The following is a 16,268-nucleotide window of genomic DNA, read 5'->3' on the forward strand; positions in this document are numbered from 1 at the left end:
CTATAAACATTGGGGTGCATATGCCCCTTCAAATCAGCATTTTTGTATCCTTTGGATAAATAGTAGTACAATTGTTGGGTCATAGGGTAGCTCTGTTTTTAACTTTTAGAGGAACCTCCATACTGTTTTCCAGAGTGGTTGCACCAGTTTGCATTTCCACCAACAGTGCCAAAGGGTTCCCCTTTCTCTGCATCTTCGCCAACATCTGTTGTTGCCTGAGTTGTTAATTTTAGCCATTCTGACATGTGTGAGGTGGTATTTCATTGTGGTTTTTTTTTTTGTATTTCCGTGATGATGAGTGATGTTGAGCATCTTTTCATGTGTCTATTAGCCAGCTAGATGTTTTCTTTGAAAAAGTGTCTATTCATGTCTTCCCATTTTTTCACTGGATTATTTGTTTTTTGGGTGTTGAGTTTGGTAAGTTCTCTATAGATTTTGGATACTAGCCTTTTATCAGATATGTCATTTGCAAATATCTTCTCCCATTCTGTTGGTTGCCTTTTAGTTTTGTTGATTGTTTCTTTCACTGTGCAGAAGCTTTTATCTTGATAAGGTCCCAGTAGTTCATTTTTACTTTTGTCTCCCTTGCCTCCAAAGACATGTCTAGTAAGAAGTTGCCGCAGCCAAGGTCAAAGAAGTTGCTGCCTGTGTTCTCCTCTAGGATTTTGATGGTTTCCTGTCTTACATTAAGGTCTTTCATCCATTTTGAATTTATTGTATAGTGTAAGAAAAATGAATCTTCTGCATGTTGCTGTCCAGTTTTCCCAGAACCATTTGCTGAAGAGACTGTCTTTTTTCCATTGGATGTTCTTTCCTGCTTTGTCAAAGATTAGTTGGCCATATAGTTGTGGGTCCATTTCTGAGTTCTGTATTCTGTTCCATTGATCTATGTGTTTGTTCTTGTGCCAGTACCATACTATCTTGATGATTACAGCTTTGTAATACAGCTTGAAGTCCGGGATTGTGATTGCTTCCAGCTTTGGTTTTCTTTTTCAACATTACTTTGGCTATTCAAAGTCTTTTCTGGTTCCATACAAATTTTAGAGTAGTTTTTTCTACCTCTATAAAGAATGATGGTGTTATTTTGATAGGGATTGCGTTGAATGTGTAGATTGCTTTGGGTGGTATGGACATTTGAACAGTGTTTGTTCTTGGGACACCTACCTGTATGGCTCAGTCAGTTAGGCGTCCGACTCTTGATTTCACCTCAGGTCATGATCTCACAGTTGTGGGATTGAGCCCTGTCTGGCTCTGCGCTGACCATGGAGCCTGCTTAAGATTCACTCCCTCTCTCTCTCTGTGCCCCTCCCCCCCATAAATAATATTAAAAAAAAAAAGTTTCTTCCTCCCATCCGTGAGCATGAAATGTTTCTCCATTTTTTTGTGTCTTCTTCAATTTCTTTCATAAGCTTTCTATAGTTTTTAGCATACAGATCGTTTACCTCTTTGGTTAGGTTTATTTCTAGGTATCATATGGTTTTTGGTACAGTTATAAATGGATCAATTCCTTGATTTCTCTTTCTGCTGCTTCATTATTGGTATATAGAAATGCAACAGATTTCTAGACATTGATTTTATATACTGTGACTTTGCTGAGTTCATGGATCAATTCTAGCAATTTTTTGGTGGTCTTTTGGGTTTTCCACATAGAGTATCATATCATCTCCACTAGGAAAAATCAGCCTGAGAAGCAGAGCAGCAGGTCTCTCCCCCAGAAGACAAGATCTCTTCCACCCACTTAGTATATGGATCATTTTGTGCTGCAGAGTTTCAGTTCTGTGGGAAACTGGATTGAGCTTCATTTGGGTTTCTTTTTGTTTGTTCATTTGTTTATTCATTTTCTTTGCTTCTGTTTTTGTTTATGTTGGTTTTTTTTATTTTCTTTTTTTTTCTTAAATACAGAAAGAGCAAATTTTTAATTTTATTCTTTTATTTAATTCTATTTAATTATTTAATTTTTTTAATTTTTAATTTCTTCTTTTAATTTTTTTTCTTTTCTCTTTTTTCTCTTTTCTATCAAGCTTCTCTTAACTATCAAACCAAAACATAGTGAGGATCTAGCTTCCTTTATTTAATGTTTGTTTTCTTTTTTATTTTTATTTTATTTCATTATTTTTTTCTACCTCCAAAATTACAAGACAGAGGAATTCACCCCAAAAGAAAGAACAGGAAGAAATGATGGCAAGGGATTTAATCAACACTGATATAATTAAGATGTCTCAACTAGAATTTAAAACCACGATTATAAGAATTCTAACTGGGGTTGAAAAAAGCATAGAAGACACCAGAGAATCCTTTTCTGCAGAGATAAAAGAACTAAAATCTAGTCAGGCTGAAATTAAAAATGCTATAACCGAGATGCAATCTCAAATGGATGCCATGATGGTGAGGATGAATGAAGCAGAGCAGCAAATCAGTGATGTAGAAGATAAAATTATGGAAAATAATGAAGCTGAAAATAAGAGAGAAACAAAGGCAAAAGATCAGGATACAAGATGTAGGGAACTCAGCAACTTAATTAAGAGGAATAACATTTGTATCATCGGAGTTCCTTGTCATACTTTTGAGTGAAAACTATCTTATGGAAATGTTTTCTTTTTAATGTTAATTTTTATTAAAATTCTGTATATCTACAATTTAAAGAGTCAAAGAGTTCTACAAGACTTAAGTGGGACCCCATCACCACTCCATCTTCCCCATTCTTGATTTTCACTCCCCAGAGGCAACAACTTTCAGCTGTTCTCAGAAACCAATGGTGGACTCTCCTGGCAGGTGGTAGGCAGGAGCTCAGCAACGAGCAGTAATGTCCTCATGCTCCTGGAAGATCCCAGTGCTCAGAGGACCTTATTCTCCCCAACCCCAGGGATGCTGCTTTTTGCCCTCAGCCCTGCAATGGGGGGATAGCCAGAAACAGGAGAGTGCAAGGGCCACCTCCCAACCCACCCCATGTGTCCCAACCCCCAACCCCCAGCCCATAGGCACCCAGGGTCCTCTGCCCACAGTAATAAAGTGATTGTGCCCCACTGATTCCCTGTTGGCCCCAGATGTGGGGTGAAGGGTTGTGGGAGAGGCACAGTAAATGGACACATCCAGGGCTGGAGTGAATGCACAAGCACTGTGCCTTTTCCCCCTACTGTCTCTGCCTGTCCCAGCCCAGCCCCAAGCCAGATACCTCACTGTCCCTAAGAGAAGATGGGGCTGGGGAAACCCTGGGGTCTAAAGATTCAACTAGCCCTCTCAGTGGACCTCCTGAGGCTCTCCAGTTGTTTTGACCACCATTTGAATATCAGGGACTACCTGATGGGATCACCCAGAAGCAGGGAACCATAGAGAAGCTGCCAGCATCACCTGCTGCTTCACCCATTTCCTCTTTCCTGGCATTATCCTCCTTCCTGGCATTATCTGGCAAGTCCTGGCATTGTGCAAATACTGCCTAAGCCTCTACTTAGCTGTGTTATTCTCTCTTCTAAGGGAACCCCTCAATCTTGTGGCAGAAGCACAGATTTTTATTATGAAACCTGTTTACCCCAAGTCAGAGAAATCCTAGATTGAATGGATGGCATTATTTTTTTATTCCATGTGTCAGATTTGCTGGTGCCATTTGAATAAAACATATAGAAAAAACACCTACTTAATATCAGATTTGTGTAACAAATGTCTTATTTGCATTCCCTTCTTTGCTGTCATTGGGGATTTTAGCTTTTAACATATAGGACTAGGGATTAAGCTGTCTGTGCTCTCCATGAAAGTTATAAGATTATGTCTTTTCAAGGATTGCCTTAAAGGTTTCAAATGACCAAATGTAATAGATTAGTAGTGATCAAGGGAAGGCAGCATGTGCCTACAATCCGTAGGTCATTCGAAAACACTTCCTGGTCTCTGTGTTCTCAAACTCAGTCTGCAAGGGCAAGGCCAGATTACCCTCTTCCCTGGGGCCAGGCTTTGAATTAAATTAACAGGAGGACACAAAAGATGCCCCAAACAAGTCGAGCCTCTGGTCAGCTCGGTCTCTAAAACCTTGAACTTGGTGATATTTACTCATTGGCATCATTTAAGGCATCATTTTCTTTTTAGGATTTACATATCATATCCCAAAAGCCAAGGGGACACTGCTTATTGGGAGGCCACTCTCTACAACTCGACTAAATTGCCAAATAAACTACAGGAATGGAGGCTCATCTGATTCTCTGACAGGAGCAGAATCAAATATTTATTAACAGTAACTTAATTACTCTTTTGGGGTGTGTGTGTGTGTGTGTGTGTGTGTGTGTCTTAGTTCCGTAAGCAAATATTCTATTAGGGTTTTCATCCTAAGTTATTGTAGTACTAGGAAACATCACTTTTTCATGGCTTGAGTTTCTCATGTAATGCTGTAAAATACAAGCTGAAAAAATGAAGAAGTTTTGAGAAGGGCTCTTTTTGTTTTTTTCAGATCTCTCACACAAAGCTTTCTGCGGATGATGAATGGAAGTAAGTGATTAGAATTTTTTTAATTGTTTAAACTTACATTTTAACTAAAAATTACATTTCCACCTTAACAGTTTGAGAAATCAAACAAAGCCATCATTTATTTGTAAATTTCTCGGGGCACAGAAGGTGGGTTAGTTTAGCATGCATGCACAAAGATAGGATAAACCAAACCGCAAGGATTTCATCTGTTTCCTACAGTGATTCATGCAGTCCCACAAAGCTGGGTTTATATGTCCTTCAAAATAGGACAGTGTCAAGTTAGTATTTATTTTAGACACAAGATACATGTGGTTTTCTTTATATGCTATTTCCCCTGTGTTCTGGTACTTACTATGGGGCCAGTAGGGCCCTGTGGGCACCAAAAAAAATGAAAAATGAAAAGTTCCTCCTTTTTTGCATTATGGTAATCAATTATGAATGTATTCCTAATCAAAATAGGAAATACTTATTACATTTGCATACTACTTGATACCTTCAAAGTACATCCACATAGGTTATTTTGAGATGTTTTCATTATCTATAATGATACAATGAGTGTTTTCATTATATATAATTATATATATAATAGATGAATGTCACAAAGCATGTTTTGTTTTATATCCATGCAAGTCTTATTTTAGGCTGATGATAAATTCACTCTGCTATCTACATGGCCTAAGTTGAAAGTCATTTCATTAAATAGAATATTAAATAGTTATTTTGCTGTTGTGCCTGTAAAAACTATAAGTTCTTGTACCCCTTTATTTTTCTTCACGTCCCATTTCTTCAGAGGAGCAAGTGTATTTTTTAATGAGCTTCTGGAAATCATTTGTGTTTCCTAAGTTCGCTTCCAACACAAAGACTATTAACAATGTAATTTTATTCAGGTTGTTTACCTGATAGGGACTTCATCTTCTTCATTTGATGAGTGTAGGGGTTTCAGTATGTCTAATGTACCTTCCAGCGTTAACGTTCTAAGATTCCATCTCAAAGAAGCTGACCTCAGGCAAGAAGATTTACTAGGCTCTGCAGGATCATTTCTACACGTTCTCCAGCAGGGGGCACCCTCAGTGCCCTTTTCTGAGGCACCTAGTCCTTCTCTACTCGTTAGAGTAGCTGTAGAAGTTATGGTAAAGGGGCTCCTGGATGGCTCATTCCCATAAGGTTAAGCGTCCAACTCTTGATTTGGGCTCAGGTCATGATCTCATGTTTCATGTGAGTTCAAGCCCTGCATCAGGCTCTCTGCTGGCAGTATAGCCTGCTTGGGATTCTTTCTCTCTCTGCCCCTCCCCTGCTCTCTCTCTCTCTCTCTCTCTCTCACTCTCACTCTCAATATAAATAAATATTAAAAATTTTTAAAAATAAATTATTAGTAAAGGGGGAAGAACCCAACCCACATACCCAAGGGGTGCCTTTAAAAGGCTATACAATCTTATGGCACAGAGTATTACCCTGCAGTGTTTGTGGGGTTTTCTTTATTTATTTATTTTGAGAGAGCATGAGTGGGGGAGGGGGAGAAAGAGAAAGAGAGAGAATCCCAAGCAGGCTCCACACTGTCAGCACAGAGCCTGACTCGGGGTTCAAACTCACAAAACTGTGAGATCACGACCTGAGCCGAAATCAAGAGACGCTTAACGGAGCCACCCAGACACAGCTCTGCAGTGTTTTCTGATGTGCACACTAAATTCACACCATATCTAGTCATAAGTGGAAAGAAACTTAAAGAGATTTTGTGACTCATGGTGCCCCACTGGGGTCAAAGATAATGCTAACCACTATTTATAAAGTACTTGATTGGCAACATTCATAATTTTCCCTGTTGCCCTAATCTTGACCCTGGACTGCTCTCTCTTCCTCTAGCCCAGTGGTTCTCAATCTTGGCTGCATCTTAAAATCACATTGGGAACTTGAACTACCATAACAAGTACCACAGACCAGGTGGTTTAAACAGAAATTTACTTCCTCACAGTTCTGGGGGCAAGAAGTCCCAGATCAAGGTGTCAGCACATTTGGGTTCTCCTGACACTTCTCCTTGGCTTGCAGATGGCCGCCTTCTCACTGCATCTTCATATGGTTTTCCCTCTGTGTGAGTTTATAACCGGATCTCCTTCTAAGGACACCAGTCAGATTGGATTAGGGCCCACCCAGTGACAGCATTTAACCTTATTCCTTAAAGTTCCTATCTCCAAATACAGTCACCTTCTAAGGTAACTGGTGGGGAAGGGGGGGTAGGACTTTAACATATGAATGTGGGGAAGCCCACAGTTCAGCCCATAACACACAGAAATGGTCATTTAATTGATCTGGCCACAGCTTGGACACTGAGACACTTAAAACTCCCCAGTGATTTCCAATTTACAGCAACATTCAAGATCCACTGCTCTAAGCTTTCTTTGAAGCCACTTCTGCTATAGGAAGTTAAATCAGATGACATACTGTTATAGTGTTTTCTCTACCGTTATGCAAAACCAAGAGTCCAACTAAAAACTGAAACATTCAGCCATCATCTAAATATGCCCGCCTAAGATAATACTTAGGCTTCCTCTTTCTCCTTATAATGAAAAAAAAAAAATTTATACGGCTCACTCAGGAGTTTTCTGGAGGCCTTTGGATAACATTCTCTCCATTAGCACCATCTGCAGGATATCCTTTTACTTCAAAATATTAAAAATTACTTGAAATTACCATATTTTACTATTTTGACTTTCGAAAATGGAAATTTCATATTTAATCTAATAATCTATATATTATATGTTAGATAATATATTACATTGTTATGCCCAGAATTCGTGATCCCCAAAGACCACTAGGGAGCTGAGTCCGATGCAAAAGCAAAGAGCCTTTATTCGAGCTAGCTCGAGCTCAATCCCCTACCTGCACCGACGCAGCAGTGAGATACCAGGGAAAGAGAGCGAGCTTCAAAAGGACAAAGGTTTTATTGGGGCCTAGGGGCAGTTGGTGAGGTAATGGCTATGGCCTCAGCCGATTGGCTGGGGAAGGGTCCTGGGGAAGGGTCCGAGTCCTGTTAGGCAGGTGTGGGGGGGGGTTACTCAAGGGGAGGAGGTGTGGTCAAGGTGAAGGACACAGAACAAGATGGAGTCGGCCGGAGTAGGCCTGCCCTTTCAACATAGTTTATTGTAATCTAATAATAATTATTATTCCTTATTTAAGAACAAATAAAATAACATGGGGTTTACAGTTCGAGAACAATCTTGTGAAGTACCGAGGGGCCATTATTTTAAGTTTGCAAGGAGGCAACTGAGCTGCAGAGAGGATGAGTCACTTTCACAAGACTGTGTGGCGATGGGACTGGTATGCAGGTCTGTCCAGAGCCCATCAGTGATTTTTTCAGCCCCATCCCTTAACTTGAAAGGACAAGGCTGAGGCCAAAACCACACAGGCAAGCTAAGGGCTGAGAGGAATCGGTATCCCTGATGAACTCAGGTTCCTCCTCTCCATTGCCCCCTCCTCAAGCCTGGGAGAAAAGGAAAAATTAAAAAAAAATTTTTTAATTAAAAAAAAACAACCAGGAAAACTATAATCAAAGCTTAAAACCCCCACATTTGAAACCTCCAATTGCTTTCTATGAGCCCAAACTTTTTTTTTTTCCTAAATATACTGTGCAAGGGTTGAGGCCTTTTTCAGATGACCTCATTTGCTGGTTCCAGCCTGCAGCAGGAAAGGATGTACAAGATGCACCGGGGCCATGAGTCCATGCACGTGGAGATGATCTTGATCTTCCTCTGCGCACTGGTCATCGCCCAGATAGTGTTGGTACAGTGGAGACAGAGGCATGGCCGGTCCTACAATGTGAGTTGCCCCAGGGGGACTTCTGGAATCCTGTTCTTCCTGCCACATCCGTCCCTTGAAGGAAATGCTTTGGTTTCAGTCAATGGTTCTCAACGAGGTGTAGTTTTGCCCCCAGGCGATACTTGACAACATCTGGAAACATTTTTGATTGTCACACCTTAGTGGGAGGGGAGAGGAGGATGGGAATTACTTCTGGCTTGTAGTGGGTAGAGGCCACGGAGGCCACTAAACGTGCACAGGACAGCTCTTCGCGATAAAATGTCAATAGTAACAAGACCAAGATCCCTGGTTTAAGTAAACCAGTTTTCCTTTAGCAATAGCAACTTCTGCCAATGGCCTAGGAAAAGGAGGATTAGGAATAGCAGAAACAGAAGATTGAGGCTAACTTTGAGCAATAAACTCTCTTGGCATTGATAATTTGCATATCTATGGAAATGTGTTGATGCCAACATTGCACTGACCTCATCAGTAGAGTTTGATCCCATTTTCATACACCAATCCCACTCGAGCGAAGTCCCCTGGAACTTTGCCATCTCATGGACTCAGAATCGTAGCTCAGGCCATGTTGGACCTGAGACCTTCCTACTGCAATGTTTAAGAGCAGTGGTTCTCAAATTTTAAGGTGCATCAGAATCACCTGGAGAGGTGAATCAGTTTGTTAATCAGATTTCCTGGTTCCACCCCCAAAGTCCTGGATTGAATAGGGGCCCAAGAATTTGCATGTCTAACAAGTTCCCGGGTGGTGTTGATGCTACTGGTCTGAGACCACATTTGAGAACCAGTCGTTTAGATTTGAGTATGTTGCACAGGAAGAAAGTCCTCAATTAACACTACATGGTTCTGGGTCTTGGACTTGTCATTGTATAAGAAGACTTATCTGTGACGTATGAAATGCTGGCTTAGACCAGTATCTTATTGTATTTCATTTTTAACCATCACAAAAATTATTCCCTTTTGAATTCTGCATACTGTTTAAGTTTAGACAATTTGAACATTTTATTTAGAAAGGGACATCCTGTCTTTTTTTTTTTTTTTTTTTTTTTTTTTTTTTTTTTTTTTTTTTAAGCAAACACATTTGCTGCCATGCCAGTGCTGTCTTGTCAATTAAAATAAACATCCCCTGGGGCGCCTGGGTGTTTCAGTCAGTTAAATGTCCGACTTTGGCTCAGGTCATGATCTAAAGGTTCAGGAGTTCAAGCCCCTCCTCAGGCTCTCTGCTGTCAGCGCAGAGCCCGCTTCAGATCCTCTGTCCCCGCTCTCTCTGTCCCTCCCCCACTCATTCATTCTCTCTCTCTCTCTTTCTCTCCCCTCTCTCTCTCAAAAATAAACATTTAAAAAAAATTTAAATAAACATCCTCTATATTGCACTTTAACAGATTGTTTTTAAAAGAAAAAGACTAGAATAAAATTTCATTAGTTATTCACTTATACAAAAGAAAAGCTCCATAATATATGTTAACCATGGTTTTCTTATCTGCAAAATGGAAATAACCTAATATACAGAATCTCTGGAGTCCTTAAGTAAGAAGAAACCTGAATTCTTAAGGAAACCATTCATAGCCCTGTTCCATAATTCCTTTATAACTGATAATTATCTCTGGATTAGATATTTTAAAACATGTCCAGTTTCCATGGCAACATAAGTACAGATTTTGCATAGAAAACCCCCTGCCCTTGAAAGGAAATGCCTTATGAGCCACCTGACCTGCATTATACCCCACTACTCCAACACCATTTTTATTTGATGACTTTCGAGGCGGCTTATCCCAAAAAAGACTATGACCTTGTCTTGTATTTGAAGAAATTGCCCCTTTGTCAACTCTCTGAAGATGTGTATCACCACATCAGTCAATGTGGAGCTCACACAATGGCTCTACCTAGCCACAGATAGACCTGCCCATGGATCAGAGGCCATTTGAAGGACTTGTTGCCATTGGAGGTTCTAACCCTTAATGAACCAGGCTACACTGGTCCCAGGCAGACATCCTTGAGCTCAACAACTGTTGGTTAGCTGGAGGGTTCTTCCCAAATTGTTTCTTATTGCTCACTACATAAGCTGTGCTGCCTGGAATAACTTCCAGGCTTGTTACTTTCACTTGCACCCCATCCTTCACCAACAACTGGACTCCCTTAGTCACCCCACTTCTCCCCAAAGTTGCTGTTTCTGTGTTCTTCTATCACACAGGTCCTCTATTTTATGGCTACCAAGAGGGGTTCTGTGGTCCTAAGGATCCCCTTGGAGGTGACCAGATGACTGTGATAGTGGCCTCTCTTTAATTTTTTTTTTAACATTCATTTTTTGAGAGACAGAGTGTGAGTGGAGGAGGGGCAGAGAGAGAGGGAGACACAGAATCCGAAGCAGGCTCCAGGCTCTGAGCTGTCAGCACAGAGCCCAACACAGGAATCAAACTCATGAACTGTGAGATCATGACATGAGCCCAAGTCAGATGCCTAACCGACTAAGCTACTCAGGCACCCCAGTGGCTTCTGTTAGAGTGATCCTGCCTGGCACTTTAACAAAGCCGGGAACCCAAATGAAGATAGCCCACAGTGGTCAAGGACAGATTTTGGTCTCATGGTAGCTCTATTGGGACTCTGCTAGATTAGCTCATAATCACGGTTACCCTCTAGAATATTTCCTACTTCTTTGCCCACTGGTCAATCTATATTATGCATTGTCCCAAAGGAATGGGTGGAGTAGCCCCTTTTCCCTGCATGTCTCTGTTGACAATCTTTGGCTCAAGTTGAGAGCCAGCATGTGAGGCTGATCTTTCCCATACTGCTGCCTCAAATTTGCCCCATACTTTGCATTTCTTCTAAAGAGTTCACTGCCAGAACCAGTCATCAGAACACAGCCATTTCAGGAACTCATGGTGAAATCTGTAACCATTGAATTTGGAAATGGTTTCCAGAGCAATAATAGCTGATTCCAGCACTAGTTTCCAGCTTTCTTATTGTACTCTGCATGAACTGTATCAAAAAAACCCTGCACCTGACATACTCTTCAGTTTAACATCTTTTGTTTTGAAAGTTTATTTTATTTATATTGACAGAGACAGAGAATGGGGAGGGGCAGAGAGAGAGAGGGAGAGTCCCAGGCAGGCCTCTGAGCTGCCAGTGCAGAGCCCGATGTGGGGCTCCAACTCACGAAACTATGAGATCATGACCTGAGCTGAAATCAAGAAGAGTTCGACACTCAACCGACTGAGTCATCCAGGCACCCCTCAATTTAACATCTCTGGGATGGAATTTGATAAGGACATGTTTCCACAAATGTTGAATTGAACAGCCTTATCATCCAGGGAAAACCTAACTTTTACATTGGTTCTCTTGGCATCTAAGATCATGTGACATCTAGCAGAACTACAGAGAGTTTTGAACATATTTATAAGATTCATGAAGTTCTTGGCTCTTTTCTACAAGGGGCCATATAATACAGTTTATTTCTATTATTCAATTTTATAATCTCTATCAATTTATTAGTAACACTATTATTCATAACATTTTAATTATAATTCCTATAGTAACAGATTTGTATATAAATTACTATATATAAATATTTACATATAAATTAGTTATTATTAAGTTGTGATAAGTGTTTTTTATACATTATCTAAATTACTCCAGAAGATAATTATTTTTTATCCCCTTTGTGAAATACAGTTCAGAGGGATTAAAAAACTCACTCAGGGTTATATAACTAACTAGTTGCAGAGTGGAGACTAGAATCCAACCTCACTAATTTTTTGGGGTTTTTTTTCATGTCAAGGATAAGCTCCTTAAATATCTCTGCACCATGCTTTCCTAATCTGCAGAATGGAAACACTGAAGATGGGAACCTGTCTCCAAAGTTACTAGAATTCAAAAACATTTCCCTGTGAGAACTTCTAGCATGGTGACTGATACGTAGTGAGTGTTCAGTACCATGAGTTGAACTCTGAATGCATTCAAAAGATATTGATATAATATATAATAGTTTCAAATTTTTAATCACACAGTGAAAGCAGTTTATTAATAAAAGAATCCTTTTCTGAACCCTTTTGTAAACCTAAAGCCAATACTCAGCTGTTAATGTGCACTCTCTGTTACAAGATCTCAATGTATTGTTTTTTTTCAAAGCAGTGCACCTGCTTCTCCTGCCACACCCTCTGCTCTGCCATATGCTTTGCCCACACACTGTTCCCCAGGCTGATTTTGTGAGATGTGTTAATAGCAACCAGAGGCAGGATGGTAAAGGGAAGAGTACCTGCTTAGGAGTTAGAAGAATTCAGCCACGCATTTAACCATAGTGAGTCTCCATTTCCTGATATTTCAAGTGATGGAATTTTTAAAAATAGGAATGAGTTTTGGTTGTAGCTCTGACAGGTAAAAAGCTTGAAAGTCATCACCCCCATCTTACCACAAGAAAAACCTAGACAGACTGAACGTCAAGAAGTTTTCTCGGATCTATCAGAGAATTAAGGTTAGTGAGAAAACCACCAGCCAAAATCTGGAAAGACAGGGGAATGCAGGGAATCACAGCAGAGATCTCCTGACTGGGAGCAGAAGCTGCAAGAGCCGCACAATGGTTAGAAACACGTAAGGAGTAACTTCAAAGAATTGGCTGGAAGTGGAGTTTAGACTAGTGTGAGAGAGAAACTGTTGGCGGCCACAGTCTTAGGGACTTCCTCATATTATTTTAGGTTTCCAGCTCCAGGAATGCCACCAGATTCCGATGATGTAGAGCCAAGGGGGGAAAAAAAAAAAAAAAAAAAAAACCTTTGTGCTTCTGGCAGAGGGAGGGGAAAAGTAATCATTCTGAACTAGACCCAGAGTGTTCTCCATCACAGAGACACAGCAATGGAAATCAGAGCCTTCTCCAATGTAGGGGAAGAGAAATTACCCAGTCCAGCCCCCTCTAGCCTTCCTGTCTCATCCAAAGGGAAAACTAAAAGTTTAAAGACACTTGTAAAGATCATGGCACAGAGACAGAGGCCCACAAAAGGACTGAGACTTAATCACAGAATAGAATACGTGCACTGTCCGCCTGCCTTGCCACCACATCGCAGGTGTCCAGTATAACAGTGGATTATAGCTGAAAGAGCTGCAAGCCTCAGAGGCTATACAAGAAGGAGTTTTGATGGAAGCTCAAAGACAGAGAGAGAGATACAAACAAGTATACTAGTGGAAATCGAAGCCTCTGATACCTACAGCAAACATTAATCACAGCCCAACCCCCAGGCAAATTAACACAAAAGATTTATTTATCTCAGTTCTTTTACCCCACACATTATGTTTGCCTTTCAACCAAAATTTAAAAGTCATGCTAAAAGGAGAATAAAACAGTCTGAAGAGACAAAGCAAGCATCAGAACCGGACCCAGACATTGCAGTGATTTGGGAATCATCACACTAGGAATTTAAAGTAACTATGCTTCAGATGCTAAGAGCTCTAATGGAAAAAGTAGATAACATGCAAGAACAGATAAGTGATGCAAGCAAAGAGGTGGAAAGTCCATGAAAAAAATAAATTATTAAAGTAAAAAGAAAACTGAAACAAATGAAAAATGCCTTCAGTAGGCTTATCAATAAAGTACATGTGGTTGAGAAAAGAATCAGTGAGCTTGAAGATAATATTATTGAATATAATAATAGTATTCAATAATTCAATATTCAATAAAATTCAATAATATTATTGAAATGCAAAGAGAAAAAAAGAATTTTAAAAAACAAGAATATTCAAGAACCGTAGAACAATTTCAAAAAACATAATATACACATATTGGAATACCAAAATGAAGAAAGAAATAAAGCTGCTGAAGAAATATTTGAAGGGCTAATGGTCAAGAATTTTTGTTTAATTAATGACAGACACCAAACCACAGACCTAAGACACTCAGAGAAGAAGCAGAACAAATACCAAGAAATCTATACCTGGACATATCAAATTCATACTGCAGAAAGACAAAGGGAAAATTCAAAAACAGCCAGAGGGAGAAAAACACCCTACCTACTGAGGAACAAGAATTTCATCAGATTCTTCTTCTTAAACCATATATGCAAGAAAAGAATAGAGCGAAATATTTAAAGCATTCAAAGAAAAATCCACCAATCTAGAATTCTAAATCCAGAGAAATTATCCTTCAAAAGTGAAAGTGAAATACTTTCTCTCTCAGACAAACAAAAAGATTAGGGAATTCACCACCAGGAGACTTGACCTACAAGAAATGTTAAAAGAAGTTCTTCAGAAAGAAGGAAAATTGTATAGGTCAGAAACTCAAGTCTACATAGAGAATGGAAGAGTGTCAGAGAAGGAGTAAATGAAGATAAAATAAATTCTTTTCTTTCTTATTCTTAACCTAATAGATAACTCTTCATTCAAAGCAGTAATAGTAACAATCTACAGTTGACCCTTGAACAACAGGAGGGTTAGGGATGCTGCCCACCCCCACCCCCACCCCCCCACACACACACACAGTTGAAAACCTGCATATAACTTTTGACTTTCCAAGACCCTAACTACTAATAGCCTACTATTGACCAGAAGCCTTACCAAAAACATAAAAAAATGAAAAAATATATAATTAATATACTAATAGAGTAGAGAAAATAGAATCATAAAATTCTCACTTAAAGCCAAAGAGTCTAAAAAAGGAAGAAGGCAGAGAGGAAAAGAAACAAACACTGTGCAACAAACAGAGAAGTTACAAATATGGTAGATATTAATCCAACTATATCGGTAATCAAATGTGAATGGTCTAAATACACCAATTAAAAGACAGAGATTGTCACCATGAATAAAAAACAAAACAAAACAAAAAACAAGACGCAATTATATGTTGCTGACAAAAAACTCACTTATAAGAATAAAGATGTAATTATCAGGGAGAAAAAGAGGCATTACATAATGATAAAAGATTCAGTTATTTAAAATTTTTTTTGATGTTTATTTTTGAGAGAGAGGAAGAGAGGGCAAGTGGAGGAGGGGCCGAGAGAGGCGGACAGAATCTTAAGCAGGCTCTAGGCTCTGAGCTGTGAGCACAGAGCCCAACACGGAGCTCGAACTCACAAACAATGACATCATGACCTGAGCCAAAGTCGGAGGCTCGACCGACTGAGCCACCCATGCGCCCCAAGATTCAGTTATTTAAAAGGACATAACAACTCTTTTTTTTTTTTTTTTTTTTAGAGAGAGTATAAGTAGGGGAGGGGCAGAGAGAGAATCTTAAAGAGGCTCCCCCCCCCAGTGGAGCCTGACTTGGGGCTCAGTGTGGGGCTCAATCTCACAAGCATGAGTTCATGACCATGAGATCATGCCCTGAGCCAAAATTGGGACTCTGATGCTAACTGACTGAGCCACCAAGACCCCCCCTAAAAGGACATAACGATTCTTAACGTGTATATGCCTAACAAGAAGCATCAACATATACAAGGCAAAAACTGATTGAACTACAAGGAGAAATGGACAAATCCATTGTTTAGTTAGAGATTTCAACACCCTCCTTCAGTAGTTGATAGATCAAGAAAGCAGAATATTAGTAAGGATAGAGTTGACCTGAACAGCACCATTCATCAATCTGCACTAATTGATGTTTATAGAATACATCTAACAACAGAAGAGTGCACATTCTTCTTAGGCTCACATAGAACATTCACCAAGATAGACCACATCCAGGGCCTAAAACACACCAAAAATTTTTTTTAAAAATTGAAATTATACAAAGTATGCTCTCAGACCACAAAAATTAAATTAGAAATCCATAACAGAAAGATAGTTGAACAAAATCCCAAAATATTTAGAGATTAAATAGCACATGAGTCAAAGAGAAGTACTTAAGAGAAACTAAAAATTAGTTGAACTAAGTGAAAATGAAAATACAACATATCAAAATTTGTGGGATGCAGGAAAGGCAATGCTTAGAGGGAAATTTATAGCATTGAATGCATATATTAGAAAAGAAGAAAGATCTAAAATCAGTAAATTAAGCACCTACTTTAGGAAACTAGGCAAAGGAGTAATTTAAACTTACA

General features: G+C 39.5%; 1 protein-coding gene and 1 long non-coding RNA gene across 5 annotated transcripts in view; one reads left to right on the forward strand and one right to left on the reverse strand.

The window, feature by feature from the left end:
* LOC128776532 (uncharacterized) overlaps positions 1-16,268 on the reverse strand; it is a 60,144-nt gene that overhangs the window by 27,440 nt on the left and 16,436 nt on the right. The window lies entirely within an intron of this gene.
* Positions 1-16,268, forward strand: part of RNF175 (ring finger protein 175) — a 54,069-nt gene that overhangs the window by 5,247 nt on the left and 32,554 nt on the right. For 3 of the 4 annotated variants that reach the window (XM_019441222.2, XM_019441223.2, XM_053901180.1), the window contains exons 2-3: positions 4,433-4,470; positions 8,118-8,259. In XM_019441222.2, the coding sequence (XP_019296767.1) occupies positions 4,433-4,470; positions 8,118-8,259 (180 nt within the window). Of the gene's footprint in view, positions 1-4,432; positions 4,471-8,076; positions 8,260-16,268 lie in introns of those variants that run through there. The other variant, XM_019441224.2, reaches the window with a different exon arrangement.

The sequence above is a fragment of the Panthera pardus genome, unplaced genomic scaffold (genome assembly GCF_024362965.1).
Source record: "Panthera pardus isolate Hobbes unplaced genomic scaffold, ASM2436296v1 HiC_scaffold_13, whole genome shotgun sequence".
Classification (NCBI taxonomy): Eukaryota; Metazoa; Chordata; class Mammalia; order Carnivora; family Felidae; genus Panthera; species Panthera pardus.